The sequence below is a fragment of the Odocoileus virginianus genome, unplaced genomic scaffold (genome assembly GCF_023699985.2).
Source record: "Odocoileus virginianus isolate 20LAN1187 ecotype Illinois unplaced genomic scaffold, Ovbor_1.2 Unplaced_Contig_2, whole genome shotgun sequence".
In the NCBI taxonomy this organism is placed as follows: Eukaryota; Metazoa; Chordata; class Mammalia; order Artiodactyla; family Cervidae; genus Odocoileus; species Odocoileus virginianus.
In genome coordinates, this window is record NW_027224319.1 from 2,898,627 (window position 1) to 2,913,200 (window position 14,574).

The following is a 14,574-nucleotide window of genomic DNA, read 5'->3' on the forward strand; positions in this document are numbered from 1 at the left end:
GATTGACTACAAAAAATGCCCTATTTCTGCCCCCCTCCCCGAACCATGTCCTTTACTGTGTGATTCTGCAGCTCCTCCCACCAAGAGGTGGAGTCTACCTGTCCACCCCTTGAATCTGGGTTGGCCAAACCAATGCTGTCACAGGGATGGGGTATGAGTTTCTAATCTACGCGTCAGGCAACCTAGCATACTTCCCCCAGCCTGTCTGGGATCTCTCTGGCTTTGCCATGAGAAGGGGCCCGGGTTGGAGGGTAACAGACCACGTGGAGGAGAGCCCAGGAATCCCAGTTGGCCCTGCTGATCTTGTCTGGGCCCCAGAATGTGAGAGTGTTTGGTCAAGACTGATAAAGTTGTCTAGCTCACCGGCAGCTGCCCACAGGTGCTTGAGTGAATGAATCAGACAAGCCCAGCTGAGACCAGATATGCCCAGCCAACATGTGAGCCATGACAAATGGCTGTTTTTAAACCACTGTGTTCTGGAGTGGTTTGTTATGCAGCATTACTGATTCAATAGCTAACTGACAGATGGACAGCCAGGGCTCAAATCCGTGCTTTCTGACTTGCCTTCCAGGCTTGCTCCTGACTCTTGAGCCACCAATTTGCTGTCCACCCTCCCCTGCCCCCGCAAAAGACCTTACCTGTGGTCCTCGGGGAAAGTGAGACCCAGAACAGCAGATCTAGCTGCTTCCCGCTCATGGGGCTGCAGTTGGAGATGTTGACCCAGAAGCTGTGATAGTGGAAGCTTGGCTTGGGCAGCACCTCCTCCTCCAGGCTGAAGATCTCCTCGGCGTGGGCCCGCTGCTCTTGGATGATCATGAATGCACGCCCGGTCTGGCAGACCACCCCCGTTCGCTCTTTGAGGAAGGTCAGGCAAGCCACCTGGTTGCGGGGAACGCTGATGTTCCAGGACACCGAGGCGAGGGACGGCAGGCCCCGGTCCCAGTTAGGGGTCCGCAGGTAGACCTTGTTTTTCGTGTCTGAGGTCACTGTGAAGACACTTTCTTCTGCAGGAAAAGGAAGAGAATCCACTCGGATGTTGTTTCACTCAATCACGATGGAGAGAACACAGGACTTCCTTGGTGCTACAGTGGATAAGAATCTGCCTGCCAAAGCAGGGGACACGGGTTCGATCCTGGTCCGGGGAGATTCCACATGTCTCAGAGCGACTAAGCTCCACACTACTGAACTCATGTGCTGCAACTACTGAAGCCCGTGCTCCTAAAGCCTGTGCTCCGCAACAAGAGAAGCCACCACAATGAGAAGTCCAAGCACCGCGACAAAGAGTAGCCCCTGCTCGCCGCAACTAGAGAAAGCCCCCAGGCAGCAACGAAGACCCGGTGCAACCAAAAATAGATAAAATAAATTATTTTTTAAAAAGATGGAGAGAACAGGAAAGTAGAGGAGATGATGTTACAGTGTCCAGACCACAGAGCATCCCGCCACAACGGAGAGGCTCTGGATCAGCACTGGCCAGGAGAGCGGTCACAGCCACAGGTGTCTGCTGCAAGACTTGGAAGGTACTTGGTGTGATTGAGGAACTGAATTTTTAATTTCATTTACTATTAATTTAAATGTAAACTGCCACATGTGATCTGTGGCTACCATATCGGTCAGCAAAAGAATAGTCTCCAAGTAGGTTCTCAGGCCTTTTGAAAAAACCAAAACCAACCAAACACAAAACAGGCCAGTTTGCCAAACTGGTGGTTATCTCAGGTTCTTTTCAGAAATGCCCTCAGGATTTCCCTGGTGGTCAAGTAAGAGAATCGCCTTGCAATGCAAGGGACAAAGGTTTGATTCCTGGCTGGGGAACTAAAATCCCACATGCCACATGGCACATGGCACAGCCAAAAAAGTTAAAAATAGAAAGAAAGAAAGAAATATGCCCTCAGCGGAGCTAACATTCATCTAATGCTCTGCACCATGGTGGGACTGGTATATACTGATTTCTATTTTGGAGATTTAGAAAACTTCAGGTTCTGGGAGGAATTCTAGAATGGCAAAGCTGAAAGGGTCTCTAGTTCACTCCTTACCTTCAGGTGAGATAAAACCCCAACCCTCCACACTGAGGACAGTGTGTCCTATTTTCAAAGACTCCCCAGAAGGAGTTTCTCTGGAAACCTTAGAAGATGCCAGGCAGCCTGAACTGACCTTAATCTCACTGGCCAAAGATTCATCTCCCTCCCACTCATGGCTTTGAGAACACAACTATGGAGTAAACCTTGAATTAAACTCTTGGTCAATATAAAACTGAGCTGAAAACTTTGTAATGGAGACTGTGAATTTCAAAATCAGCCATATAGAGTTCACCCATAGTGACTGATTTAAACTTCATTTACTGCCTGAGAAGATCATGCACTGGCCTCCCAGGAGGGCTCTGCTCCCCCATGCAAGAGAAGGCTCCAAAGATTCATCTCTCTCCCCATATTCCTTCCTCTATGTGCTCTGAACCACATTCTGAACTGTCAAAGCAGAATCATAAAAATGTCTGCATAAGGATTTTTATGTTACCACCTCAAGAGTCCAGGACTTGAGACTATGGTTAGTTCTCATTTATGCCCTGTCTGCTTCCAAAAAAGGCTCGAGACCTGATTATTTGTTCTGCTGCCTACCAACTATCACCTCCTATTGTCAGAGAGTGATGTCAGAGACTTATTTCTAACTCCTGGAATTGTCCTCACTAGCCTAATGATAAAGTCAGGATTAGGATTCCTCACCTTGCGAGAGGAACAGCCCACTCAGGTACCCCTTTCTCTTCAAATCGACAATTAAGTTGATCACAAAAGCAAAGTGAGTTCTCCAACAAGAAAGGCTAAGGGGCATGGAGATGGGGAGAGAGTGAAAGACGCCCTTACCTTTGAAGTGGGGGATAAAGGACACAGTCAGGTCCTGCTTAGAGCTCTCTTGTTGGAAGTTGGGGGCAAAGGTGCGGAGGGTCACCGAGATGTTCTCCTTCACCTGGATCTGCTCGATGGACCCTCCGGAGCAGAAGGAGCCGAAGTAAAGGTCCTGGCCCGGCACGGCGCTGGCCACCAGGTAGCTGAAGCTGGTGTTGCAGGCTCTCTCATGCGTGTGCTGCTGCAGCTTCTGGGCCGGCACCAGCGCCAGGCTGAGCCTGTCCTTGGGCACCAGCAGCTTCCAGGTGAAGTCGTGCAGCTGCAGCGGCAGCTGGAGGATGGACTGCGGCAGCTGGAGCGAGTGGCGCGTCCTGTGGCAGTACCGGTGGTCCAAGCAGCCTGCGAAAGAGGGGCGGGTGGTACTCGGCTGCGAGGAGACCGGAAGCGCATCCTCTCCAGCTCTCAAGTTCGCCCGAGGCTTTCTCGCTTTTCCCTTTGGTCTCTCCTCTTCCTTCATTCCTGCCTCCCTGGTGCTCCTTTCCTAGCTCACCTCCTGCTCTCGCTTTCTTCCTCTGCACCAAACTGGCAGACCACCTTCTGGGGAGGAGTCAAGGTTGAAAATTTCTCTTCTTGTCTGCTCCAGTTCTCATCTCTCAGACAACCTGTATCTTAGATGCTAAGTGCCACGTGGGCCGAGTATAAGTTTTTTCCCTCCACCCAGCCCTGCTGCCTAGCGTCCCTGCCAGTGGGGAGGCAGTTCTGCTCAGTGACTAGAGCTCTAGAGAGTGGAGCTGGGGAGATCTCAGCTGGCGTTTCAGCTCTGCTGCTTCCTATCGGGGTGGCCTCGGGCTAGCTGCTTCACCTCTCCTGGCCCCAGCTGCTGCCTTTGGTGCAGACCCTAAGAGCATCCATGTGAGAGATGATGGTCGCCCAGGAGGGAGGTGCCTCTTGGTTTTGCTGCTCTCCACTGATGGAACATTTCTTACGTGATGAGCACATGTCTGGCACGGCTAGTAACTGAAGGGGTTAAAAAAAATGGAGGAAGCCAAAGTTTTCGACCTCAAGACTTGCTCTTATGCAAGAGAAGAAAAGCGGGCATTAGAGTGGAAGCAGGGGGCATGCAGATGGGGAAGGTTAGGGAAGGCTACAAGGACTTCAAAAGAGGGAGACTGGAGGCTGGGCAGAGGAGACGTGAGCATGGACATGGGGGACGCTACCTGCTTCTGAAGGAAGCCTGTCCGCACTGAGGCCGCTGGTCCTAAAAGGAGGTGTGTGTCTACCTCACTCTGTGCTTCCTGGTTGCCCTTGCTCACCCTGCCCTGCTGGTGATCAGATCATTTACAATCCCACCCAGCAGACCCCACTGAGACAGGGCAGGATCGTACTTATGGTTTTCTCGGCGTTGATCCACAGGCGTGTCAGATCATCACAAAGGAAGGAGATACTGTGTTTGGAGCCAGCTGTCAGGGTGAGGTTGGTGCTGCAGGTCCGAGAGTTCAGACACACGAAGCAGCCGGGGACAAACTCGCGTTTCAGTTTGCTGGGCCGTGGCTCGATGGACAGAGACATGGTTCGCTCCTTACTCAAGTCAACCACGTAGGTTTTATCTGGAACCACAAGTACAAAACAGGCGTGAAGAATGGTCAGGACCATCCCTGTGTGAAGGCAAAAATGAGCACAGAACCTCTCGTGGTTGGGGAATGCTGGGAAGTTTGTTTATTAGTAAGATAACATTATAACAGCTTGAAACAAAATTTAAAAAGAAAATGAGTGGACTGCATTTCTACCGCTCTCATGGATGTACTTCATTTCTTCAAATTCATTTTAGTCCTTGTTCATCTACTTGCATATTACAGTGTATATAAAATTTTATACTCGGCTTTTACTTTATTATTTTGTACAGATATACCTACTTTACGATACAGTTTTCATACTCATTAATCTTTTAAAATATTCATTAAATCTTAGTCAACCAAGTGAGATGTAGCATCACCTATTTAAATATTCTCCTACTATGAACAGTAACAACTGTTGGTATTAGTACAGGGAGAGAGGATTCATAGACAGGATAGAATCACAGATATAATTTAGTCTCTAATAAATGCTACATTTCAAATAAATGACAAAAAGATGAACTACTTCATAGGCTGGGCCAAGAGAATGGTGTTTCCCATGAGTAAGAGTAATGTTATGCTGGTGCCTCAGAGCAGTCACCAAAATAAAAACAAAGAGATTATCTTTTTAAATGTGGAATAAACACAAATTATAAAAGCAAAAAAAAAAAAAAGATTAAAATGTCTATCTGGCTTAGGTACCATAAATAATGTTTGAAGGACAAGACACACACTAGGAGAAAATATTTGTAACAGAATGATTGAGCAGTTCGCAGTATAGGAAATATAAATGTCCAAATATCCAAAATGTGAAGGGTTCTTAGTATCACTTATAATACTGCTTATAATTAGAGAAAAGCAAATTAAAATAAAATATAGTGGGACTTTCCTGGTGGTCCAGTGGTTAAGACTCCATGCTCCCAATGCAGGGGGCCCGGGTTCAATCCCTGGTCAGGGAACTAGATCCCACATGCTGTAATGAAAGATTCTGCACATGTCAGCAAAGATCCCACATACCGTAGCTAAGACCATGTGGTGCAGCCAAAAAAAAAAAGTATAGTATAAAAAAAAAACTTTTCACCCCTATAATCCAGCAGTGTAACATAGGGATATATGCCTACATTTGTATACCAGTGATAGTCAGCGGAATAATACTGGAATGGTTAAACAGACCATGAAACTCATCGGTGGGATATCACATAGCAGTTAAAAAGATATAGTATAGGAAAACAGCAAGCTGTAGAACCGTATTTAGACTGACATTATTTGATTGTAAAGTCTCTATGTAAAATGAAATAGCTGTTTCTACATATACATACTTATATACATTTCTTTTTAAATGAAAAGAGAAAAATTTGGAGAGAAATATAACAAACTCATAAGTGTGGTTATGGGCTTCCCTGATGTCTCAGATGGTAAAGAATCCGCCTGCAATGCGGGAGACCTGGGTTCCATCCCTGGGTTGGGACGATCCCCTGGAGGAGGACATGGCAACCCACTCCAGTATTCTTGCCTGGAGAATCCCATGGACAGAGGAGTCTGGCAGGCTACACTCCATGGGGTCACAAAGAGTTGGACATGAGTGAGTGACTAAGCACACACATAATTGTGGCTACCCTGGGAGGCGGTCCTGGCAGCAGGGACAATACAGATAGTCAGGGGGATTCTAGCTTTGTCTGTGATGTTTGAATTTTTAGAGCAGGAGTTACCCAACAAAAAATAAAAACAAAGCCAACATTTAGTTAAGGGCTCCAGGTGGCTTCCGGTGGTTATGAAAGCTGAAAAAGCAGCAGCGTAACTGCTTCCGCAACCAGTGTTTACCCAGGTGAGTCACTGGAAGTGTGTGATATACAATGCTGGAAACTCACGTCCATTTACCTTATTTGAATCGTGATAACTTGGAAACCCACACGGCTTGAAGATACACTTAGTCTGTTGGTATTTCCAGAGCAAGTCAATGTATCTTCCAGAAGGTAGAAAATGTTAGTTGCTCAGTCGTGTCCAACTCCTTGTGACCCCATGGACTGTAGCCTGCCAGGCTCCCCTGTCCTTCACTATCTGCCAGAGTTTGTTCAAATTCATGTCCGTTGAGTTAGTGCTTGGGGGAGATAACTGTGAATCAAGCACTCTGGCAATCTCAGACATGGTTAAGCCGCAGGTTTTGGGCAATATAGGCTATCTGTGCTCACACATCTGGTCACAACTGGCTAGATCAGTCATTCCTCAAGTCCAGGGCAGCTTATACATTACTCATCTTAACACACAGGATGCTTGTGGTCAAGTCATGGAAAGATAATCTCTGTAGAAGCTGTCTGGGTCTAGTGTGAGCCTAGTTCATATTTTCAGCAAAGTAGAGAGGTTGAGAGAAGGGCTTTAAGGGGACAGTCAGGTTCAATGTAGTGCTGCCTACTGTCCAGACTCATAAGCTGTGTTTTTTTTTGGCAGTCTGAGCCCACCGTAGTCAGGTCCTACTGGATGGATGGATGGTAAGGGTCTGGGGGCCTCTGACAGCTGCCTCTGTCCTTGCCAAGGCTCTGCCTTTGCAAGGTGGCTGTGACTACGGCCACCCTATGTCTCAGGCCACCCTGTGTGGCCTGAGAAGGTCTCCCAGCTCTGCCTCTGCTCCGTTTCTACGCTCTTGCCCTCTTCCGGCTTCCCCGCAGCCGCGCTCCTGCTGCCGCCACTGGACGCCACCCTTGCCCCTTCTGAGGGGTGGTGCCTTTGGAGCATGCATCTGGGTCTTGAACCACTTTAGACAAGAAGCGGCCTCTTGAAAGTAGTGCAACAGAGTTTTTGGAGGGCCTGGAATGTGCTGGAAACTGCTGAGAGTAGGAAGATAGAGGAATAAGACAAGATGCCCGATGGGGAGTTTAGCAGGACCCAGACATGGACAGATGGATGATCAGATGGATGATCAGGACATGGTGTGTGATGAGCGCAAATCACTCGCATGGGGCTCCTGGTGTGGTGGTCTGGGCACTTGCTTCCTTCTGCTGGGACAAAGCAAGGTCAAAGCTCTTGAAGTCCACCCCACCAAACCTCCAGCTTCTTTCTCATCTCCAAGATTGAGAAAGAGCAGAGGGACTTCCCTGGTGGTCTGATGGTAAAGACCCTCTGCTTTCAACGCAGAGGGTGCAGGTTCAATCCCTAGTTGGGAAACTAAGATCCCACATGCTGCCTGGTGCAGCCAAAAAAAGTAAATTAAAAAAAGAAACAGCATAAACAGCACATTTGTGTTTCTTTCCTGTGGCCACGAGGGGTACATCTTGTCTGGGGCCTCCTGGGCAGGAAGGTCAGGCTCTGTCATAAGTCTCCTCTTTGTATTCCCCCCAAGCCTGAGGCACACTCCCTGCTCTAAATCCCGTTACATGCCCCTGAAACTGCTTCTGGGGGGTTCCCGGGTAGGTGAATATGTGGAGATTTGGGGAGAGGGCCTGGGAGCTCTGCCCTCCTTCCCACATATTCATGCATCTCTTCCATCTGGCTGTTCCTAAATTAGCATGTGAGTGTGCTAAGTCACTTCAGTTGTGTCTGACTTTTGCCACCCCATGGACTGTAGCCCGCCAGGCTCCTCTGTCCATGGGATTCTCCAGGCAAGAATACTGGAATGGGTTGCCATGCCCTCCTCCAGGGGATCTTCCTGACCCAGGGATCGAACTCACGTCTCTTGTGTCTCCTGCATTGGCAGGCAGATTCTTTACCACTGCGCCACCTGGGAGGCCCTCTGCATTGCCTAGGAGAAGGTATATGTAGGGAGATCAGGAACCCCGGCACAGACACAATGGGAAGCTCCAGCATGGCTGAAGTTACTGGCAATCCATAAGAGTTTAACACAGATATGAACTAGCCAACCATGGGTACAGAACAACCACAAGTGTGGAATAACCAGCTCCTAGCACAGAAAAGCCAACCACAAGCCGGGAATAGCTAACCACCAGCACTCAGGAAAGGATGGAGACGAGGACCCCTCTGTCAATACAAGTGCAGAGACAGTGCCAAGGTGGGGAAGACAGCCAAGTGGGTAGAGATGCCAGCCAAAATTTCCTCTGAAACGTCTATCATCTGTGCAAGAAAGTGAGAAACAAGACCAACGGCATTTGTTACCACCAGCTGACACTGAGAGGGCATGAAAATAACAGACAGAATCGGCTGGAGCAGAACCAAGAGACCCAGCCCTGAAGACCTTCGCCTATCGCAGTGATGCAGTCTACCGGGGGTCCTGGGCCCCTATGGCGATCCACTGCAGCCCCAGAGGAGCCTGTGGAGAAACGGCCACCCACGCGGTGACCATATGTTATACCAACAGGGCACAAAGACTGCAATTATTACAATAAATCAACAAGACATGAAAAGAAAATAGAAGAATCTCCTCTGGGAAGGGACCACCAGCACCCTACAAATCTCGTCTGCCTTCTGGATTGCTGGCTAACCTCTAAGGACAAGTGCTGTGTCATTCGACTCTGCCTCCCTTCCCTGACCTGGCACCCGGCAGGATAACATTCAGACAGTGCTTACGACCTGCCAAGCAGTGCCACCTCATTGCATCTCACAGCACCCCTACAAAGGCAGGCCTACTAGCTCCACTGGAAGATGAACTGAGTCACAGAGGAGTGAAGTGACTTGCCCGGGCTCACACAGTGAGTAGGGGAGCCAGGATTTTAACTTCCTGGAGGCCAACTCCAGAGTGAGTGCCCTTGACTGCGAGGCTATGCTGCCTGCAAGACAAGCTGTCCACACATATTTACAGAACCTGACAAACGTGTGAGTGGGCAGGGCAGGCTGTCTTGCACAATGTCCTGAAATTTAGGGTCCACGTTGGGTTTCAAAGATGGAGATGTCCAGAAACTCAGCGCTCTCAGGGCACCCAGCCTCGACTAATTTTATCTCTAAAGATACTTCTGCTGGACATCTCTGATGGTACAGTGGGTAAGAGTTCATCTGCCAACGGAGGGGACACACGTGTGATTCCGGGTCTGGGAAGATCCCACATGCCGCGGGGCAACCAAATCCATGAGCCACAACTACTAAGCCTGTGCTCTAGGGCCCAGGAGCCGCAACTACTGAAGCCTGCGTGCCCTAGAGCCTGTGCTCCAAAACAGGAGAAGCCACCGCAATGAGAAGCCCAAACACCGCAACCAAGAGTAGCCCCCACTCGCCGCAACTAGAGAAAAGCCCGCACAAAGCAACGAAGACCCAGCGCAACCAAAAATAATCAAATCAAATGAAAAAGATACTTCTGCCAGCCAGGTTCACTCAGTCGTCTAGAAAAATGCAAACCCTGCTTGATGTAAAGCCTTGACGCGGCTAAACACATCTAAAGTGCAGTCAACCACTATTTACCTCAAAACTAAAGCCGTATCTTTCTCGATGCTGGTAATAGCATGCTTAACAATTTGATCAGATGCAGTTTTCAACCCAGCTGATGTCACAGGAAATAGAATTCATCAGCGGCACTTCACCAAGACTGAGATGGTAAACAAATCCCTCTGTCTTCTACAACTCAAACCCAGTCCATTTCTGATTCCTCCAATGGCTGTTTTCAACATTCTGCTAACATTGTGACAGTGGGGTCATCAATGGACACACACACACATATATATAATGTTATGCCTTGTACACGGTTCTTGTGAATTAGAAGGAATCTCGGGTCAAGATATGATGGAACTGAAGCTTCTCCAGGAGCCGGGCTCCAAGTGGGTGCTGAGCGGGCACTCCCAAGACAGATGGGCAAATCTGGGAGTGGATCCCATGTGGTCACTTGGCAGATATTTACCAGGCCTGCCAGTCCAGACTCCCACTTCATTTTCTCTGCCTACTTCCCGAAGCAAATACTGATAAAAATAAGGATGAGAAGCAGCCTGTGAGCAGGATCCATCCTTAGCACATGTCACAGAGGTCGTGGTTCAAGGCCACTTGTCACAACTCACAGACTCCAGCTCATAGACAACCCCCTGGAAGAGCCCCTCTGAACTCATCCTGTACCTTTTTCTCAACATCTACGCTACGCCCCTCCTATGAGGCAAGGGAACCCAGGGAGCAAGTATTAAGGAGGTGCTTGCTGTCAGGGGCTGACCTCATACCGATACAAGGGTAGGGGCTCTGTGAGAGTGTGCTCCTCAGAGCTGGGGCCTCCTCCAATGCTGTGCCCTGGCACATTGCCTTGCTGTAGTTTCGGCCCTGACAACCCTTCTGTAAGTTCACGGCATCTCAGTAAATGTCTGTGGAATGATACACAACCTTACTGTCACAGAACCTGGGGTTCTGTGTGGTCCAGAAGCACAGGCTTCAGGTTCTGAGCCTGCTCTGCTCCTGGCAAGCTGTGTGATGTTGGGTTAGTGTCATAACCTCTCTGAACCGTCTGGTTTGTCATCGATAAATGAAGATAACTCTTGGGACTTCCCTGCAGGTAAAGCAGGTAAGAATCCGTCTGCCAATGCAAGGGACGCAGGTTCGATCACTCTTCCGGGAAGAGCTTGTACGCCACCATTTGTGCGCAACTACTGAAGCCCATGCCCCTGAAGCCTGTGCTCCCCAACAAGAGAAGCCCTCACTGTGAGAAGCCGGCGCGCCACAATGGAGGGTAGCCCCAACTCACTGAAACTTAGAGAAAGCCCGCTTGCAACAATGAAGACCCGCGTAGCCAAAAATACACAAACAATTTCAAGTGTTACTAGCACTGATTCACTGGAGGGTCAGTCAAGATATGAGCTCTAGAAGGTAACCTTCCAATGTCTTCATTAAAAACAACTCAGCACCCTGAACGCAGGATCATCTCAGCTTGTTGTGCTGAAATGGAGGCATGCTCCGCGTTCACCCAGTGACCTGGTGTCACTGCCTTAGCAACGCACTTCCTGAAAGTTTTACAGGGTCCGGAGTCCAAGTGTGACTGACTTACAGACGGGAAGTAGGAAGGAACCTCACCCCAGGCAGAGATTCCAGGAAGGAACGAAGGAGGAGGGGGCGGGGAAGGAAGGTGGGGCTCACTTACTGCTACCGTTCTGTGGATGTTGGACGGAAACCTGAAACTGCAGCCGGAGGATGCCTGGATTCTGGGCATCTTGGTCACAGCCCTGCAGAGAGAGGTTGAAGTTCCCGGCCATGTTCCCGGGCTGCTGGTCCTCCAGCTTGAACACCTCGGGGTTGGTGGTGGAGCCCGGGATGTAGTACTCCACCCGCTCCTCCTTCTTCACGCAGTTGGAGACGCTGAACTGGAGGAAGGAGACGCTGGCCCGCAGGGGCGCGGGGATGGTGAACTGCCACGTCATGAGCTCGTCCTCGGGGAAGCCGTCCGGGTAGTTGGCGGACATCAGAGTGGCTGAGCCCTCACCCTCGAACACAGACTCGATGATGCACAGGCCTGTGGGGGAGGAACCCAAGCGAGAGAATAAGAGGTGATTGCACGATGCCGTGGTCATTCATGGCTGGAGGGACCACGGTTAGAGAAGAGGTGAAGGGCAAGGTCTCAGATCCTGAGCACTGGGTCTGGATATGGCATGTTTATACTCAAGGTAGAGGAGATCAAACCAGTCAGTTTTAAAGGAAATCAAACCTGAAGATTCATTGTGAGGACTGGTGCTGAAGCTGAAGCTCCAATACTTTGGTCACCTTTCATTGGAAAAGACCCTGATGCTGGGAAAGATTGAGGGCAAGAGGAGAAGGGGATGACAGAGGATGAGATGGTTGGATGGCATCACCGACTCAATGGACATGAGTTTGAGCAAACTCTGGGAGATAGTGAAGGACAGGGAAGCCTGGCGTGCTACAGTCCATGAGGTCGCAAAGAGTCGGACACAACTGAGCAACTGAACAAGAGAGTGAGAATGAGGATACATCAGCATGTGTGAGTAAATGTTTAATAACCAGCCCAGCAGGGGAAAAAAATAAAGCCCTAATTTGTAGTGTCTGCACACTTCCTTGGTGTAAAGACTCCCACTATTGCTGTTTTCAAACTGCCGACAGGAGATGGATGAACATGGAGGTGGGAGGTGATGGACAGCCTCTCCCATAACACAGGGTTTTTGCCATAGAGATCCAATCAGCATACCCCCGCCTCGGAGCATAGAGAAGAGTAAACTGCAGTACATTAACTAAGAAGGGATGAGCTTCAAGTTCTTATTACCTTTGCTCCTACTTTATCTAGTTATAAGTTTATATAGTTTTAGTAATTGTTCTGTTTACTACCAGCTCACGAAATTCCAGAACACTTAGCAACTTGCACTCAGAGCTGCTGTGAGCCAGCTTTGGCACACCACCACTGATATGATTCTAAAAAATAGGAAAGAGACAGAAGACAGGACAAAGACAGGAGAAACAGAATCACGGAGCGGTAGGTCTGTGCAGCCAGTCCCGTTCTATTTCTTGAACACAACTCTCACATACTGAGGACAAAGGAAAGAGTCACCACCTGGTCTGTGTACCAGAGAAGGGTGTGTTCACTCCAGGTGGCCCGCATGCTCACAAAAGTGGGATGTGCTTTAAGGGGTCAGATGGAATCACAAAACTGCCGCCATCAGACCATTTCTGATGGAGAGCGAGGCTGATTTTGTAGGTTTCAACCTCAACCACTAGTGGGGGAGATGGGGGTGGGCCAGCTCACGTTTTATCGACAAGCGGTTTGCGATGCTGAAGCCAGAGACGTTTCTGTTGTGGAACCACGGCAGGTCCAAGGCCAGGTTCACTCCCTCTTGCATCTTGATCCGGGACACAGTGCCGTTGCCACAGAATGTCCCGATCTTGACCATCGTGCTGGCATCGACGCGGCCGCTGATGCGGTGAGTGACTCCATCCGGGCAGCTCTCTGCCGGCCCGATCTGCCTCAGGCGTGACAGGGAGAACTGCAGCTCGAGACTGACGTTCTTGCTTGCCTTGATGTCCCAGATGAAGGTTCTGTTGAGGGTGGGCAACACCGACGTGGAAGGCTGAAGATGAACCTCCCCAAAGGGACACTGGCCCGACACGCAGTCTGAAACACAGTCACAAAACGGTCTGGTCACAAACGCTACTGGGCCCCCCTCACTGCCCCCCTCTTCAGCCCCTGCAGTGCAGGGGTCCCCAATCTCTGGGATCTAACGCCTGATGATCTGAGGTGACACGGATTCGGTAATAGTAGAACTATTCATGTTGTGTAGCAGGGAAAAAAAAGACCCTGATGCTGGGAAAGATTGAGGACAGGAGGAGAAGAGGGCGGCAGAAGATGAGATGGTTGGATGGCATCACCGACTCAATGGCCATGAGTTTGAGCAAACTCTGGGGAGATGGTAAAGGACAGGGAAGGAAGCCTGGCATGCTGCAGTCCATGGGGTTGCAAAGAGCCAGACACAACTGAGCGACTGAACAACAAATGGCAGAAGCCAACACAACACTGTAAAGCAATCATCCTCCAATTAAAAATAAATAGTTTTTTTAAAAGATAAAAAAATTAAAATAAAGGCTAAAAAAAACAATAGAAGTAAGGTGCACAATAAAGGTAATGCCCTTGAATCATCCCCAAACCATTCCCCCACCGCCCCCAGTGTCCTGGCTATGTGAATGTTGCCTGCCAAAGGCTCAGGAGTGTGTCCCTCTCTGGGGAAGTGCCTTGGCTGGAGGGAACTGCTTTGGGGCAGAAAAGCCTGAGAGATTTCCCTGCCCTCTGACTCGCATCCCCTCAGAGGGTGGCAGCCCAGAGATCTTCAGTCGTGTCCGACTCTTTGTGACGCTATGAACCACAGCTCACCAGGCTCCCCTGTCCATGGGATTCTACAGACAAGAACACTGGAGTGGGTTGCCATGCCCTCCTCCAGGGGAGCTTCCCGATCCAGGGATCAAACTTGCGTTTCCAACGTCAGCAGGTGTGTTCTTTATCACAGGGCCACAGGGGAAGCCCCAGTCACCCAGCCCGAGTGAAAGGCCTGATTCTCCGCCCCTTTTCACATGACCCAGACTGGCAACTGCCACTCAAGCTCCAGTTCAGCCTGCAGCTAAAACCACAAGTATCCCTCACTTTACACATTTTATCCTGTTTCCTCACTTCTTCACAGCTTCTTCCAATGGGAACTCTCCTTTTTTAAGAGTTTTTTTTTTTTTTTTCTGGACCTTTTTTTTTTTAAAGTCTTTATTGAATTTGTTCCAATATTGCTTCTGTTTTA

General features: G+C 49.4%; 1 protein-coding gene across 1 annotated transcript in view; it reads right to left on the reverse strand.

Moving 5' to 3' along the window:
- The window catches only part of CDCP1 (CUB domain containing protein 1), a 56,805-nt gene that overhangs the window by 7,907 nt on the left and 34,324 nt on the right, over nucleotides 1–14,574 (reverse strand). The window contains exons 3-7 of the mRNA XM_020872626.2: nucleotides 13,044–13,409; nucleotides 11,436–11,804; nucleotides 4,220–4,441; nucleotides 2,853–3,233; nucleotides 639–1,004 (exon numbers count right to left, since the gene is read on the reverse strand). Of these exons, the coding sequence (XP_020728285.2) occupies nucleotides 639–1,004; nucleotides 2,853–3,233; nucleotides 4,220–4,441; nucleotides 11,436–11,804; nucleotides 13,044–13,409 (1,704 nt within the window). The remainder of the gene's footprint in view (nucleotides 1–638; nucleotides 1,005–2,852; nucleotides 3,234–4,219; nucleotides 4,442–11,435; nucleotides 11,805–13,043; nucleotides 13,410–14,574) is intronic.